General features: G+C 37.2%; 1 protein-coding gene across 4 annotated transcripts in view; it reads left to right on the forward strand.

Moving 5' to 3' along the window:
• LOC123502590 (huntingtin-like) overlaps positions 1-16,608 on the forward strand; it is a 420,122-nt gene that overhangs the window by 109,249 nt on the left and 294,265 nt on the right. For all 4 annotated transcript variants that reach the window (XM_045251746.1, XM_045251745.1, XM_045251744.1 and 1 more), the window contains exons 16-17: positions 2,129-2,226; positions 15,129-15,250. In XM_045251746.1, the coding sequence (XP_045107681.1) occupies positions 2,129-2,226; positions 15,129-15,250 (220 nt within the window). The remainder of the gene's footprint in view (positions 1-2,128; positions 2,227-15,128; positions 15,251-16,608) is intronic.

Raw genomic sequence — 16,608 nt, forward strand, 5'->3', positions numbered from 1 at the left:
AATAGTTTATGTGCTTAGGGTTTTTTTTTATGCAAGAGGGAAACTTGCCAAGGGCAACAAAATATTTTAAAAAAGTCCAGTTTAACTGCAAGTTCCCTAAAAGATTGCAAAAGAATTAGCCAAAAGACAGGGACAAATGTCTTGAAACCTCCCTCTTAAAAGAAGTCAAATGGTAGGAAGATGGAATTACAGAGGCAGAATGTACAAATAAAAAATGATGGCCACAATATGTATGAAATACAAAATCATATACATGCATATATAACACTTCTCTAAGAGGTATGTATATTGAGGTACTAAACACTCTTTGGGTTAAAGAAAGCCATGTTTTTCGTTGCCCTGTTTTCCTTGTTCAGTTTACTTTCCCTTGTGAAGACCATTTGGGAAAGCTCTTTCATTATCATTTCTGAAGTGTTCTTTTTAACTCCTTATAAGTTTTCCTTCTCTATTCCCTGGTATACTATTGACATATATGTAGAGTTGTCAATTACGCTCCTAGTTTTCCTACTTTTTCTTTTCTTCTCTATGCACTTTGAACTATTTGTTTCTTGCTCTTTTATATTATGTCTATCTCTTCACTCATCTCTGTCTTTTTCACCTCTTTCAACTCCCTTTTTTTTGTGTTTTTCCTCACTATAGTTGTTAAACCATTCCTTGTGCTTTTCTCCTGTTTTATTCTTGGTACATGTTGTTGTAAAGCTCTTGTAGCAGTGCTCCAATCAGTTTCTGCATAATACAGGTGACCCCTGCTATATGAAAGGGTTAGGTCCCTGAAAACCCTTTCATGTAGGAAAAATTTGTATAGTGAATAACTAAAGCAATACAAAGATAGGGGTTACATTCCCAGACATAAGATTTTTCAGTCTAAACAATACTGTATTCACTGTATTAAAGTACATAAAGAAATAATAGATATGGTAGCATGCATAGAAGCTATGGAAAAGCACTTGTACATACAATGTGTTTGTTTGATTTATTCTGCATATTTGGAATAGTTCATATAAAAAGCAGCAAAACTAGAAAAATTATCATTACCAAGATTTTCATGATTTTTCCACTGGCAATGAACCTTAAACATTTTCCAATATGAGTGGTTAGGTATTTCTAATGAACTGTCCTGTACCATAACCCACAGGCTTTACCATATGTATTGGTCTTATCAAGCATAATTCTAAGTGAACAGCGATTCCACATGAGTTTTCTCACGTCTATGTGTTTCATAGACAATAAGTTATCAAGATTGTTCCTTTTACCCTCATAAGTGAATTATTAATCAACAATACTACGATAAAGATAATACATACTACAATACAGTACTTACTGTAAGAAATTGATTCAAATAATGATGAAAAATGTGGATTGTAGGCAGACTGGCAGAGCGGATAGCAGGAATGGGAGCGCTTGCTTATGTTATTGTTGTGGAACCACCCACTGCACATCCCTGGTGCCACCTGCATGCTGGGTGGGGAATTTGAAAATTTGTAAACTCGAAGCAAGTTCATGTAAGCAGACAGGAGGTAGTAAAACATGGATTTCACATGAACAAAAATTTGTATAGTGAGTTTTTGTATAGCGAAAATCACCCATACTTCTTTAATATCTTGGAATTTGCCTTTCTTTTACTCAATATTCCCATCCTTTGTTCTTTTTCTTCTGTACTTTCCACCCTCAGCTCAAATTCTATAACACATGGTGCCCCTTAGCAGTCAAGCTTTTTTAAAACACTGTTAATTGTTTGAGTTCTTTGGTTGATAGCAAATCCAGTCTTGAAGATTCATCATGACCTCTACATCTTGTATTATCTTGAATCCAATCGGTCATCATCTTTCACCACATACAATAAGGTGTAACCTCATAAACTTTCATTATTCTTTTGTTGTTCATTCCTCCCAGCATACCTCAGCTCTTCACAGTTCAAGTCTCTCATTTAAATATAATTGCCTTTCTCCCATGTTACTTCCTTCAAAAAATTTTCTTCTTTATTTAGCATGATTGTACACTTATCCTATACTCTTGTTTTTTTGGAGCAACATCCATTGGAGAAAAACTCTCTCTGAGCAAACATGGATCTTTGTGTGTGTACTCCTTGAGTAACAAATACTTAAATGACCTGTCTTGTGTCTGTCAGTTGGGATGTGTGGAGGCCCTGGCACAACTCAGTGAGAGGTACCCCCCTGCTCTCCACCCTGCTGCCTGGGGTTGTAACATTCCACTTTCACAGTCCAGGTGAGGTTTTTTTGTGTATCCCTTTGTTATATTAACTTTATGTTCCAATTAATGATACAGTATTGACAGAACTTTGTGTAATACATTCCTAATAACAATGTATTATCAACTATATCCCTTATATCTACCTCTCATAAGTGATAAATTGGCTCCAAACTTGGATATCAGACACAATATTACAAGATCACTTGAGATAGACATGGTAGAATGCAACTTAATAAGGATAACTGGGTGTTGACAAATTAGTAGAGCTGGTTGATGTGGCACTGAGTTGTGACTTTCCAACGTTGTTGCACTATAAATTTTAGTCGCAAAATTGAAAGTCGCAAACATTTTGTAAGTTAGACTGAGGAAAGTGGCACTGCCAATTTTCTGCAACTTTTGACATAACTTTGAACTGGAATAAAGATGATTTTTTTTTATGTGGCTTTTTTAAGCCAGTTTTAAAGCCTGATTTGGCAAAAAATGTCAAAATGAGTTGATAACAGCTAACTCTATTTCTATCCGAAATTGGCAGTGTTAGGTAGGGCAGGAGGTGAGGGGAATGGGGGCATGGTGTAATGGAAGGTGCAGGTGTGAATGGAGGGAGAATGACTTCACTGACGGGTGGCAGGCTGGTGGTCTTGTGACGAATATTATCTAGCCGTGGTGGCTGCTGCTGGTCACACCTCGGAGATTGGTGACATGCCTTACCTACACCTTTCAAGACTGTCCAAGGCACAATCTTGTATAGGTGCCCCTGCCTGTCCCGTGGGGCGGTACCTGGCTGTTGCAGAGATCTGAGGTGATTTGTAATGAGGTTTGAAAGGAAAAGGATTTAAAGTAAAACCTGGGCATAACACTTATGAAGAATGACATTCTTGATCACAGCTGTGGCAAATGTTTGGCGTATGTAAGGTGATAGGAAGGTCTTGCTTGTGCCATTGTTGTGGTGAGAGCCACAACAGTCTGGCAGAAGGCCATTGTGTAAAAGACATTTGCCATAACTCATGTCTACCTTATAAAAGCATGTTTCTATTATTGTGCTTAAGTTTACTTTTTATTGGAGTATCATCAGGAAAAGTCACAGTCCCACAGTTGCAAAGTTGTAAGTCACACCTGGGCTAGCCAAGAATAGGTAGTAAAGTTGCAGTTGCACCAGATCTGGCACCAAAGTTGCAAAGTTAAAGTCACACCTGAAAAAATAAAAGTCGCACCCAGCTCTGCAAAGTAATTCTAATTGCCCCTGCCTTCACTTAGACTTTTGAATATGAAAAGACTAAACCAAGGTTTAGAAGATTTAGGATAAAAAGAATGAGGAATGTACGTGTCCATGAAGACACATTCTTCTATGCGTTCAACACACAGAGATGGATCTCTGACACAAAAACAGTAATCATTCCAAGGAAGATCAGCATAAGACTTCCTCAGGTCCTCCCAAACTGGCAGAGGCAAAATACCAGAAGTACCTCTACTTTAGGGGATCCTGAGGAGGAATTGGAGAAATAGGATAAGCTACAAAGATGAGATTGTGACCAGAGGAACCCAACAGAGAAGATAAGATAACAGTATAAGCAGAAGGGTTAGATGTATGGAAATGATCAAGAATGTTGAGCTTATTGCCAAGACAGTCAGGAGTACAAATAGAGTGTTGCACCAGCTGCTCTAGGTCATGGAGGATAACAAAGTTGAAGGCTAGTTCACCACGATGGTCAGTGAAGGGAGAGGAAAGCCAAAGCTGTTGGTGAACATTGAAATCTCCAAGGATGGAGATCTCCATGAAAGGGTAAAGGGACAGAATGTGCTCCACTTTGGAAGTTAAATAGTCAAGGAATTTACTATAGTCAGAGGAGTTAGGGGAGAGATAGACAGCACAGATAGATTTTGTTAGAGAGCGACTATTGGGTCAAAGCCAGATCATAACTTTGTTTACATGTGCCTTTACATATGCAAAGATGTCTAGGGTTTGATTTTAAAGCCTGTCTTGCCATGGACTTTCCACCAACCACTGCCTTAATGCTGAACCTTGGCCTCATAGGACACATGCTCATTTCCTAACACTTTATATTTGGAGAAAAGGTGCTTTCTTATGAGCCATCAAATATAGTAAGTTTCTTGGATCCTGGCTCAGTGCATTTCCCACCAGAAGCAGCATGGATGCGCGTGACATCATCAGGTTGAGTTAACCTGCGTTAAATGAAATAAATCAGGTTATTTAATTATATTTCAAGTGGCATTAAATCAAAATCATGTTATTCAAACTCGTTTAATCGAGAGTTGACTTCATATATATACAGTATAAGTCTGTTAATTTGATGAGCAGAAGACTGGGAGTGTGTCGGATTATCAGGATATGCCCCTGAAAATGCCATTATGCCAGTACCTTCATATAACCAGTTTCTGGTTCCACATATGCAATAATTTTCTCATGTTGCTTATGTTTCTCTGGTTAGACATGTAGTGAATTGATTCATGTTCTACATCATTTCCTTTGCTAATAGATAGTTTTCAAGTTATGACTTTTCAGTTTATGCCGAGCTCTCATCCCCAACAATCTTCGGGGACTCTTGGGAAATTGGTGTGTTTGGGTGAGGAAACATTGCAGAAGAGGTTTGAAATTAACAAAATTACACCAGAAATATCTGAAAATATATAAAATACACTTTTCATGGTGTGGGTGGCAGCAGAGGCAGTGGTGGCTTCCACAAGCAATGTTGTGTTATTGTTGAGCAGTGCTGCCAATGATTTGCCACATTAATTTGTTTTGTGTAGTAGGCTTTTTTGTACCCTCACATTTTTGTTTAATTAGGTGAAGGTTAGGTTAAATTACAGGTTACTATAAGTCAGTGAAAAATTAAAACTGACCATAACTTCTTATGCAGATGACATTGCACTCATATGCACACATTCAACTGTAGCCACAGCCTCCTATGGTACAGTGGAACTATGTGCACTTTGGGGTCTGAGGGGTCTCCAAGCACACGGGTTTGAATCCTGTCCAAGGTCCGAGTGTAGGCTGGGCTTCCTCATTCGGGGCAACGGTTTCCTAGCGGGTGGGCTTTGAGATAGGAGGTACCCTAAACAGTATCCCCTTTAGCCCATAAATTCCTGTGAAAAGCCCACATGGTATAAAAAAAATATAAAAAAAAACATTCCTTAACAGAGCCCAGCCTTTTGCACTATGAATAGAATTAACATAGCTCTTAACAAATAAGGAAGCACTCTTCTCATAAATGGTGATCACCAACACTAATTCATCCCACCACTCATAATAAACAACAATCCAATTCTTCTCACACTCGCACCTAAAATCCTGGGCATAGCATGCTTGACTTTCATGGCATTCAGACAATTTTTTATTTATAGACATTCATTACTGTACTGCACTGTTTATTGTTATAAACTTGGTAGTGTAAGGGAGTGTCAATAGCATTTATTTCCTCCTCTTGCCACTAGGGTGTGGATGATGCCTAGTTTGAATTTGCACAGAGACCTAATTTGGGCCATAAATGATCTTTTTCACCCAAACTTAAAAAATTCAGACTAGCGGAAAATTTGGATTAACGAACTTTTACTGTATGTGTGTGTGTGTGTATGTATTTACCTAGTTGTATTTCTCTAGTTGTATTATACGGGAGGGGAGCCTATGCTCGTGTTGTCCCGTCTCTGTATCTCACAGTGTCTAATTTTCTCTTAAAGTTGTGTATAGACTTTGCACACACCATCTCTCTGTCCAGTCCATTCCATATATCTATCACTCTATGGGGGAAGCTGTTTTTCTTGAAGTCTCTTCTGTAGTTGTCTTTTCTGAGTTTTGATCCTAAAGGTGTCCCTTCTGTCCCTCTTCAGCAGGTTGGTCCTATCAGGAAGCTCCTTATTATTCATTATTCTGTAGATGGTCAATAGGTCACCTCTCTCTTCTCTGCTCCAGTGTTGGCAATTCCAGTCTCTCCAGTCTTGTTTCATCCGTAAGAGCCAACAAGGTTGGGGCCAGTTTGGTGGCTGCTCTTTGTATCCTTTCAATTTTCCTGATATTCTTCCTCGTTTAAGGTGACCACAGTACTGCTGCATACTCCAGTCGTGGTCTGATCAAGGATACCAATAACTTTTTCACCCTATCTTCATCAATATATGAGAATGCAATTCTAATATTTCTCAGTAAGTTGTAGGTCTCACCAACAATTTTATTTAGTACGTATATGTTCCATATATCTATCACTCTATGGGGGAAGCTGTTTTTCTTGAAGTCTCTTCTGTAGTTGTCTTTTCTGAGTTTTGATCCTAAAGGTGTCCTTTCTGTCCCTCTTCAGCAGGTTGGTCCTATCAGGAAGCTCCTTATTATTCATTATTCTGTAGATGGTCAATAGGTCACCTCTCTCTTCTCTGCTCCAGTGTTGGCAATTCCAGTCTCTCCAGTCTTGTTTCATCCGTAAGAGCCAACAAGGTTGGGGCCAGTTTGGTGGCTGCTCTTTGTATCCTTTCAATTTTCCTGATATTCTTCCTCGTTTAAGGTGACCACAGTACTGCTGCATACTCCAGTCGTGGTCTGATCAAGGATACCAATAACTTTTTCACCCTATCTTCATCAATATATGAGAATGCAATTCTAATATTTCTCAGTAAGTTGTAGGTCTCACCAACAATTTTATTTAGTACGTATATGTTTATTGGGAGACATTTCCTTTATTATGAGAACTCCCAGGCCCTTTTCACTTTCCACCTTCTTAATCTTCTCTTCCCCAAGTTTATATTGTCTTGTTATCTTATTTTTGCTCTTCCCAATGTATTTACCTAAAGTCTGTTCATCCAAAGAATCCAGGCCAAAACTGCTAGTTCGGTTGGCAGCCCTGCCCACCCTCACTGCCAGTGAACCTTCCCGACACTTACATTTTCTTCAAGTACATTTATTTTTCTTCAAGCTTTAAACTTGTATATCTATTGAGTTAAGTGAAGAAAAATAAATGTACTTGAAGAAAATTTAAGTGTCGGGAAGGTTTTAGGCGGGTGGCAGGGCTGCCAACCAAACTAGCAGTTTCGGCCTGGATTCTTTGGATGAACGGACTGTAGTTGTATTTACCCAGTTGTAATTTTACAGGGCCTGGGCTTTATGCTCGTGTGGCCCGGTCTCCATATCTACACTTATCCAATTTTTCTTTAAAACTATGTACACTCTTTGCTGGCACCATTTCCTCACTCAAACTGTTAAAAGTTTCAACACATCTTTGCGGGAAACTAAATTTTTTAACGTCTCTCAGACATCTTCCCTTCCTCAGTTTCTTACTATGTGAACTTGTGCTTCTAATGTCATATTCTTCTCTCAGGATTAGTTTCTCATTATCCAGTTGATCCATTCCCTTAATCAATTTATAAACTTGTATCAGATCCCCTCTCTCTCTTCTCTGTTCCAGGTTTGGTAGATCCATAGCTTTTAGTCTCTCCTCATATGTCATCCCTTTAAATCTTCCTTTCCTTCTTCTATATTCATTTCTAATATTTTATGGTCACTCTTTCCCAGTGGGCACTTTTATCTTATGTCATCGTTAATTTGTATATCTCTTGTAAAAGCTAGGTCCAATCTCGCCGGCTCATCGTTTCCTCTGAATCTTGTGTTTTCCTTTACTCTTTGGACCATCAAATTATCTATCATTAGGTTCAGGAATCTATCTCCCCAGGCTTCTTCCCCCATACCACTTTCATAATTTTCCCAGTCCACCTCCTTACAGTTGAAATCTCCTACTAATATCACTTTTCTCCTTTCTTTAATGATTCTTGTAAGACTCCTTATTGTGTCATTTATCATGTCTTTATATTCTTGATTAGTCCATGAATTTGTTTTTTGGTGGCACATATGTTCCAATGATTGTCAACTCCTTTTTATTAATATGTATCTTAATATAGAGTATTTCTGATTTTCCTTCCCCAAACTCCACTTGATTTACCACCATCTCTTTCCTTAACATCATCATGACTCCTCCTCCTCCTTTACCCACTCTCTCTCTCCTCCATATATTATACCTTTTATCTATGTCTATTTATATTGCCTCATTTAACTTGTTTCCACCAGGCATACAATATCTGGTTCTTCTTTCTTTATGTAATCTCATAATTCTAATTTACTACATAAAATCCCATCTGTGTTTGTATACATAATTTTTAATCTCTTGTTCTTATCATTATTAGTTAAACTTGTTCCATTTTTTTCTCTTCCTTCTCTTTTATATACCATTTCCTTATCCTGTCTCTTATAATTCTCAAAAAAAAAATGCCTTCTCCTCCTCTGACCTTTCATTATTTTTTTCTCTTGCTTCTGCCACCAGTTCGTTGTGTCTCTTCCTTTCCTCCTTGTTTCTATTTTTCTTTATATATATATATATATATATATATATATATATATATATATATATATATATATATATATATATGTTTGCAACCTTCTGTTTCTCTGAGTTTTGTTTTTCTATATAGTACTTCTTCTGCTGCTGCTTGTGATTTTAGTAATATCTTAATTGGTCTCACTGTTCCTTCTTGATATGGTCCCATTCTATGGATTTCTTCTACTTCCTAAGTTCTGTCTATCCTCGTCATTCAGATGTTTTAGTAGGTCTTTTACTGATTTCATTTCGTCTTTTTCCCTTCTTGGTCTATATTTGACATTTTTTTCTTTCAGTCCAAAAATAATTACACTCTTCTTTTTTTCCACAATTTCTCTTACTAAATTTTCTTTTTTCTTGAGGACTCCTATCATTTTGCTTGTCATATTTTCATCTCTTTCTTTTAACTGTTCTTGAAATACTTCTTGAAATGATTCCTTGTCTTTCTTATCTTGGATTCTCCATGCTTGTACTTCTTTTTTAATCACGTCTTGTACTCTTTCTTCTTCTTTGTTAACTAGATCTTTTAGCTTCTCTTTTTCTTTCTCGGCTTTACCGAGTCCCTCTTCCATCAATTTCTTGTAGTTCGCTATTTGGACTTTTAATTCTTCATTTTCGGTTCTTAGCCTAGTTTCATTTTCTTCCACTCTTTTTATCCTTTCTTTCAATTTCTGGAGCTCTTTATCCTGTTCTTCATTCTCTTTCATTCCCATACTCTCCTTTATCAATTTATCTAATTTACGTTCGATAGTCAAGACTCTATCAAATAGTGAAGTTTGCGCCTTATCAAAGCCTTCAAATTCTCTTTCTCCCTCACCAACATTGTCATCATCAGCTTTCATTCTTTCCCTTGTCACATACCTGCATTTAGATGGAATATCTTTTTCACTCATTATGATTTAACACTGTATTCATGAAAAAAAAATGAGTCCACACTTTTTGCCCAGGCCACTGTAAACCCAAACAAAGGTAGTGAAGATCAGCTGATTCTCGGGAGCGACGGTATTGCATGCTTCCTCTACCGCGTCTCGTGTGTGTATTTACCTAGTTGTAGTTGTAGTTTTACAGGGCCTGGGCTTTATGCTCGTGTGGCCCCGTCTCCATATCTACACTTATCCAATCTTACTTTAAAAGTGTGCACACTCGTTGCAGACACTACTTCTTCATCTAAACTGTTCCACGTCTCAATACATCTCTGCGGGAAACTATATTTTTTAATATCTCTCAAACATCTTCCCTTTCTCAGCTTTTTACTATGCGATCTTGTGCTTCGGATGTTATATTCTTCTCTCAAGATCAGTTTCTCATTATCCACTTGGTCCATTCCGTTGATCAATTTATAGACTTGTATCAGGTCTCCTCTCTCCTTCTTTGTTCCAAGGTTGGTAGATCCATAGCCTTTAGTCTCTCCTCATATGTCATCCCTTCAAGTTCTGGGACCATTCTTGTAGCCATTTTTGTAGCCTCTCCAATTTTCTTATGTGTTTCTTTTTATGAGGGGTCCACACTACTCCTGCATATTCCAATCTAGGTCTTATTATAGTATTTATCAATTTCTTCATCATTTCTTTGTCCATGTAGTGAAATGCTACTCCAATATTCCTCAGCAAATTATATGTTTCTCTAAAAATTCTATCAATATGGCTTACTGGTTGATTGTTTTCTTCCATCGTCACTCCTAAGTCCTTTTCCTTTTTGACTTTCTCCAATTCTACACCATCTCCCATCTTATAGATTCTCACAGGTGTGTGTGTGTGTGTGTGTGTGTGTGTGTGTGTGTGTGTGTGTGTGTGTGTGTGTGTGTGTGTGTGTGTATTTACCTAGTTGTATTTACCTAGTTGTAGTTTTACAGGGCCTGGGCTTTATGCTCGTGTGGCCCCGTCTCCATATCTGCACTTATCCAATCTTACTTTAAAAGTGTGCACACTCGTTGCAGACACTACTTCTTCATCTAAACTGTTCCACGTCTCAATACATCTCTGGAAACTATATTTTTAATATCTCTCAAACATCTTCCCTTTCTCAGCTTTTACTATGCGATCTTGTGCTTGGATGTCATATTCTTCTCTCAAGATCAGTTTCTCATTATCCACTTGGTCCATTCCGTTGATCAATTTATAGACTTGTATCAGGTCTCCTCTCTCCCTTCTTTGTTCCAAGGTTGGTAGATCCATAGCCTTTAGTCTCTCCTCATATGTCATCCCTTCAAGTTCTGGGACCATTCTTGTAGCCATTTTTTGTAGCCTCTCCAATTTTCTTATGTGTTTCTTTTTATGAGGGGTCCACACTACTCCTGCATATTCCAATCTAGGTCTTATTATAGTATTTATCAATTTCTTCATCATTTCTCTGTCCATGTTGTGAAATGCTACTCCAATATTCCTCAGCAAATTATATGTTTCTCTAAAAATTCTATCAATATGGCTTACTGGTTGATTGTTTTCTTCCATCGTCATTCCTAAGTTCTTTTCCTTTTTGACTTTCTCCAGTTTTACTCCATCTCCCATCTTATAGATTCCCACGGGTCGTCTTTCACTCTTTCCCATTTCCATGACATGGCTTTTGTTCACATTGAATTCCATTTCCCACTTCTTACTGTGTGTGTGTGTGTGTGTGTGTATTTACCTAGTTGTTGTAGTTTTACAGGGCCTGGGCTTTATGCTTGTGTGGCCCCGTCTCCATATCTACACTTATCTAATCTTACTTTAAAAGTGTGCACACTCTTTGCAGACACTACTTCTTCATCTAAACTGTTACATGTCTCAATACATCTCTGCGGGAAACTATATTTTTTAATATCTCTCAGACATCTTCCCTTTCTCAGCTTTTTACTATGCAATCTTGTGCTTCGGATGTCATATTCTTCTCTCAAGATCAGTTTCTCATTATCCACTTGGTCCATTCCGTTGATCAATTTATAGACTTGTATCAGGTCTCCTCTCTCCCTTCTTTGTTCCAAGGTTGGTAGATCCATAGCCTTTAGTCTCTCCTCATATGTCATCCCTTCAAGTTCTGGGACCATTCTTGTAGCCATTTTTGTAGCCTCCAATTTTCTTATGTGTTTCTTTTATGAGGGGTCCACACTACTCCTGCATATTCCAATCTAGGTCTTATTATAGTATTTATCAATTTCTTCATCATTTCTTTGTCCATGTAGTGAAATGCTACTCCAATATTCCTCAGCAAATTATATGTTTCTCTAAAAATTCTATCAATATGGCTTACTGGTTGATTGTTTTCTTCCATCGTCACTCCTAAGTCCTTTTCCTTTTGACTTTCTCCAGTTCTACACCATCTCCCATCTTATAGATTCCCACAGGTCGTCTTTCACTCTTTCCCATTTCCATGACATGGCTTTTGTTCACATTGAATTCCATTTCCCACTTCTTACTCCATTCCCAGATCTTATTTAGGTCTTCTTGCAGTATTTCACAATCCTCCTTTTGCTTTATAACTCTGCACAGTTTCGTATCATCCGCAAACAAATTTATGTAGCTGTTCACTCCTTCTGGCATGTCGTTAATATAAATGAGGAAAAGTATTGGTGCCAATACTGACCCCTGTGGCACTCCGCTTTCTACTGCTCTCCACTTGGACTTCATATCTTTAACTACTGTCCTTATTTCTCTCCCCCTCAAATAATTTTCTATCCATCTCAATGTGCTTCCTTTTAAGCCACCCTTCTCCTCTAACTTCCACAGTAATCTTGCGTGTGGCACTTTGTCAAACGCCTTTTTTAAATCCAAATAGATGCAGTCAACCCATCCTCTCTCTCTTGTACTCTATCAACTATTCTAGAATAGAAACTCAATAAATTAGTTACACAAGACCGTCCTTTTCTAAAACCAAATTGGCTATTTGATATTAATTTGTTGTCTTCAAGGAACTCGATCCATTGTTTCTTTATTATTCTTTCACACATCTTGCATATTACACTAGTTAGTGATACCGGTCTGTAATTTAAAGGTTCTTCTTTCCTTCCACTCTTATATATGGGAACCACCTCAGCTCTTTTCCATTCTACTGGCACTGTTCCATTTTCTATTGAGCATTTTATGATGTTGTATATAGGACTTGCTAGTTCTTCCCTACATTCTTTCAGTATTCTGCCTGAGACTTCATCCGGTCCCATTGCCTTCTCTTCATCCAGTTCCTTCATTAACTCTTTTATTTCAAGCTTGGTTACTTTAATCTCTTTCATATAGATTGTCTCTCTATTACCCTGTGGCCTCTCAAATTTGGATTCTTTAGTAAAGACCTCCTGGAATTTTTATTTAATAGTTCTGCCATACTTTTGGGTCTTCCACCATCCTGTTCTCTCCTTTTAACCTTTCTATTGTTTCTTTTTGCCTAATTTTTCCATTTATGAATCTATAGAACAATTTTGGTTGCTCCTTACATTTTTCGACAATATCTTTTCAAAGTTCTTTTCCTCTTCCTTCCTCACCTTAACATATTCATTTCTCGCTGCCTTGAAGTTTTCCTTGTTTGTTGGATTCCTATTTCTCCTCCACCTTTTCCATGCTCCATCTCTTTTCTCCTTTGCCCTAGCACACCTTGCATTAAACCAATCTTTCTTTCCTTCTTCTTTTGGTCTATATTTTGGGACATATTCCTGACTCCTGTTTTGTATATTTCCAAAAATAAGTTATATTTGTCTTGCATTGTCTCTGAGTTTTCCATCTCCTCCCAGTCTACGTTTTAAAATAGTTCTTGAGATTCTCAATATCAGCCTTTCTGTAATTTAATCGGTCTCCTTTGTATGAATCGTCTCTATCTTCCTTTCCTTCTTCTATATCTATTTCTAATATTGCATGGTCACTCTTTCCCAATGGGCACTTATATCTTATATCGTCATTCATTTGTATACCCCTTGTAAAACTAGGTCCAATCTCGCCGCTCGTCGTTTCCTCTGAATCTTGTGCATTCCTTTACTCTCTGGTCCATCATATTGTCTATCATTAGGTTTAAGAATCTTTCTCCCAGGCTTCTTCCCCCATACCACTTTCATAATTTTCCCAGTCCACTTCTTTACAGTTGAAATCTCCTACTAATATCACTTTTCTCCTTTCTTTAACGATTCTCATTAGACTCCTTATTGTGTCATCTATCATGTCTTTATATTCTTGATTGGTCCATGAATTTGTTTTTGGTGGCACATATGTTACAATGATTGTGTGTGTTACAATGATTGTGTGTGTGTGTGTGTATGTATGTATGTATGTATGTATGTATATGTATATACATATATATATATATATATATATATATATATATATATATATATATATATATATATATATATATATATATATATATATATATATATATATATATATATATATATATATATATATATATATATATATATATATATATATATATATATATATATATATAGGGTGGGCGTGGATAGTTCCCGATTTGAGAATGAAGTAAAAACCAGTTCACATTTCACAATTCTTTATTCTTCTTTTATGTCTTTCACACAACATGGGAGATTTCTTTTTATACTTTTTTAAAGACAATATCTCTTAAATGTCCACCTCCATTGTCAATACACTGATTCAGACGATTTCGAAAACTTTGGTCTACTCTGTCCAGGATGTTGAGCGGTATATTGGCTATTTCAGTTCGGATGGTGTTCTGTAGATCTTCCAGGGTCTGTGGAAGGTCGTTATAAACCAGGGATTTCAGATATTCCCACAGGAAATAATCACAGCGGGCTAAATCAGGTGAGCACGCAGGCCAGTTAAGTCTCCTCTCATGGAAATCAGTCTGTCGGGAAAAGCTTCTCTCAGGAAACCCATTGAAATGCGTGCACACACTGATTTAGCCCCCTGTGATTATTTCCTATGGGGATATCTCAAATCCCTGGTTTATAACAACCGTCCACAGACCCTGGAAGACCTACAGAACGCCATCCGAACTGAAATAGCCAATATACCGCTCAACGTGCTGGAGAGAGTAGACCAAAGCTTCCAAAATTGTCTGAATCATTGTATTGACAATGGAGGTAGACATTTAAAAGATATTGTCTTTAAAAAAGTGTAAAAGTAAATCTCCCATGTTGTGTGAAAGGCATAAAAGAAGAATAAAGAATTGTGAAGTGTGAACAGGTTTTTATTTCATTCTCAAATTGGGAAGTATCTGCACCCCACCATATATATATATATATATATATATATATATATATATATATATATATATATATATATACACACACCTACATACATACATACATACATACATATATGAGAGAGAGAGAGAGAGAGAGAAAATGTCTTTTTATCAAAAGTGAAATGCTTCATCATTGTCTAAGGCATTCTAAGGAATTCTAGATTTTTGTTTTTTGCTGAATTTCACACTATTCAGATACTATTTAGTGTTTTCCTTGTTTTATTGAAATGTAAGAATCTTTAGGTAGGTCTGTTTTTTTTTTTTTTTTTTTTAGTTCTCATGAACATTTATGTGTATTCATATATCAAAGTAACAAATGAATTATTAGACAAGATGCAAAATACTTCTTACCTTGTTTTTCTTTTGTTGCAGTGAAACCAATACACACATTGGTCTGATAACTCTAGTCCTTTCCCTGGCTGGAGAGTCCACTATCGCAGGGGACCTCTCCATGCAGCAGAATATTCTCAGCATTGCTTCCAACATCCTTGCTGGTAAGTAATGTTGTTCATCCTTATCTGTGGCCAAAGAAAGCAAAATAAAACATTTAGATGAAAGGACCAATTGTAGTGAATGAAGGAAGAAACAACAATTCCCTACAGTGCCATTGTAAAGGCTTTGCTGGAACCTTGAACTTTGGATTGGCAGCTCCTATAGAGGATAAACAAAAGACAAGCAAAGAAAAAAGAGCAATATCCTGTTTACTATTTATCCCTACATCTAGAGGGAATGGGTTTTGATTGGTGGTGGCTGTGGCATGTGTGGTGATGCGTTTGCAATGTGTAACTTTGTTGACATTCTGGTGATCGGTTGAAAATTAGATACTCATGAGCCCAGACAACAGAAAATGAACAAGTTAACATAATTCATAATGATTGGAAATTTGAAATATTGAATATTGAGATGAAATAATAAACATCGAATATTTGAAAATGAAATATCGAATAATGAATAGCAAGGGAAACCTGTAACTGCATTTATGGCTCATAGACAGTATCAGTGAATTGTCATACTGGATGTTTCACTGGTGAATGAAATAGACAATTTGCTGGTGTCACCTAACTGGCGCACTGCTGAACTGTCCTTAAACCACTACCACAACATTGGGGACATTGATTTCCACTGATTGCTGCTGCACATAATACTTCATAATAGTGGCTTCTAATGTAGCATCTTGTCCACTCCTTACATTTTTTCCTTTACCACTTTTACTTGATGATGCATCCACACAGTATTTGGAAGAATATTCTACCAGCTTATATCTTTTGATTTACTAATGTCTGATACAGTTTGCTTGGCCACACTGTACTCCTCTCAAACACTCATAATTCCAGCTCCTTTCCAGCTATTTTCTTATGAATTCTAGTTAAGGCCACTCACTTACTCTCAATAGCCTTGGGAGACAATTAAGTGTTCTAAGGTACTGAAGAACGTTCAAACTTGTTCACTGATACCAGACAAAACACTATTCATTTGCATCGTCCGGACTTGTTTATAATCACTTGGTGCCATCACTGATACCAGACAAAACACTATTCATTTGCATCGTCCGGACTTGTTTATAATCACTTGGTGCCATCTATCAGATGTTTCTGGCAGTATGTGAGGTGCACGTTGTTTGAATTCATTTGTTGTCAATCTGGACAACAAATGCGGAACCATGCGTGCTTTGGGGTCCGAGGGGTCTCTAAGCGCACGGGTTCAAATCCTGTCCATGGCCAAGTCTAGGTTGGGCTTCTTCACTCAGGGCAATGGTTTCCTAGCGGGTGAACTTTGAGATAGGAGGTACTCTAAAAAGTATCCCCTTTAGCCCATAAATTCTTGTGAAAAGTCCACATAGTATAAATAAAAA

Source organism: Portunus trituberculatus, chromosome 12 (genome assembly GCF_017591435.1).
Source record: "Portunus trituberculatus isolate SZX2019 chromosome 12, ASM1759143v1, whole genome shotgun sequence".
Classification (NCBI taxonomy): Eukaryota; Metazoa; Arthropoda; class Malacostraca; order Decapoda; family Portunidae; genus Portunus; species Portunus trituberculatus.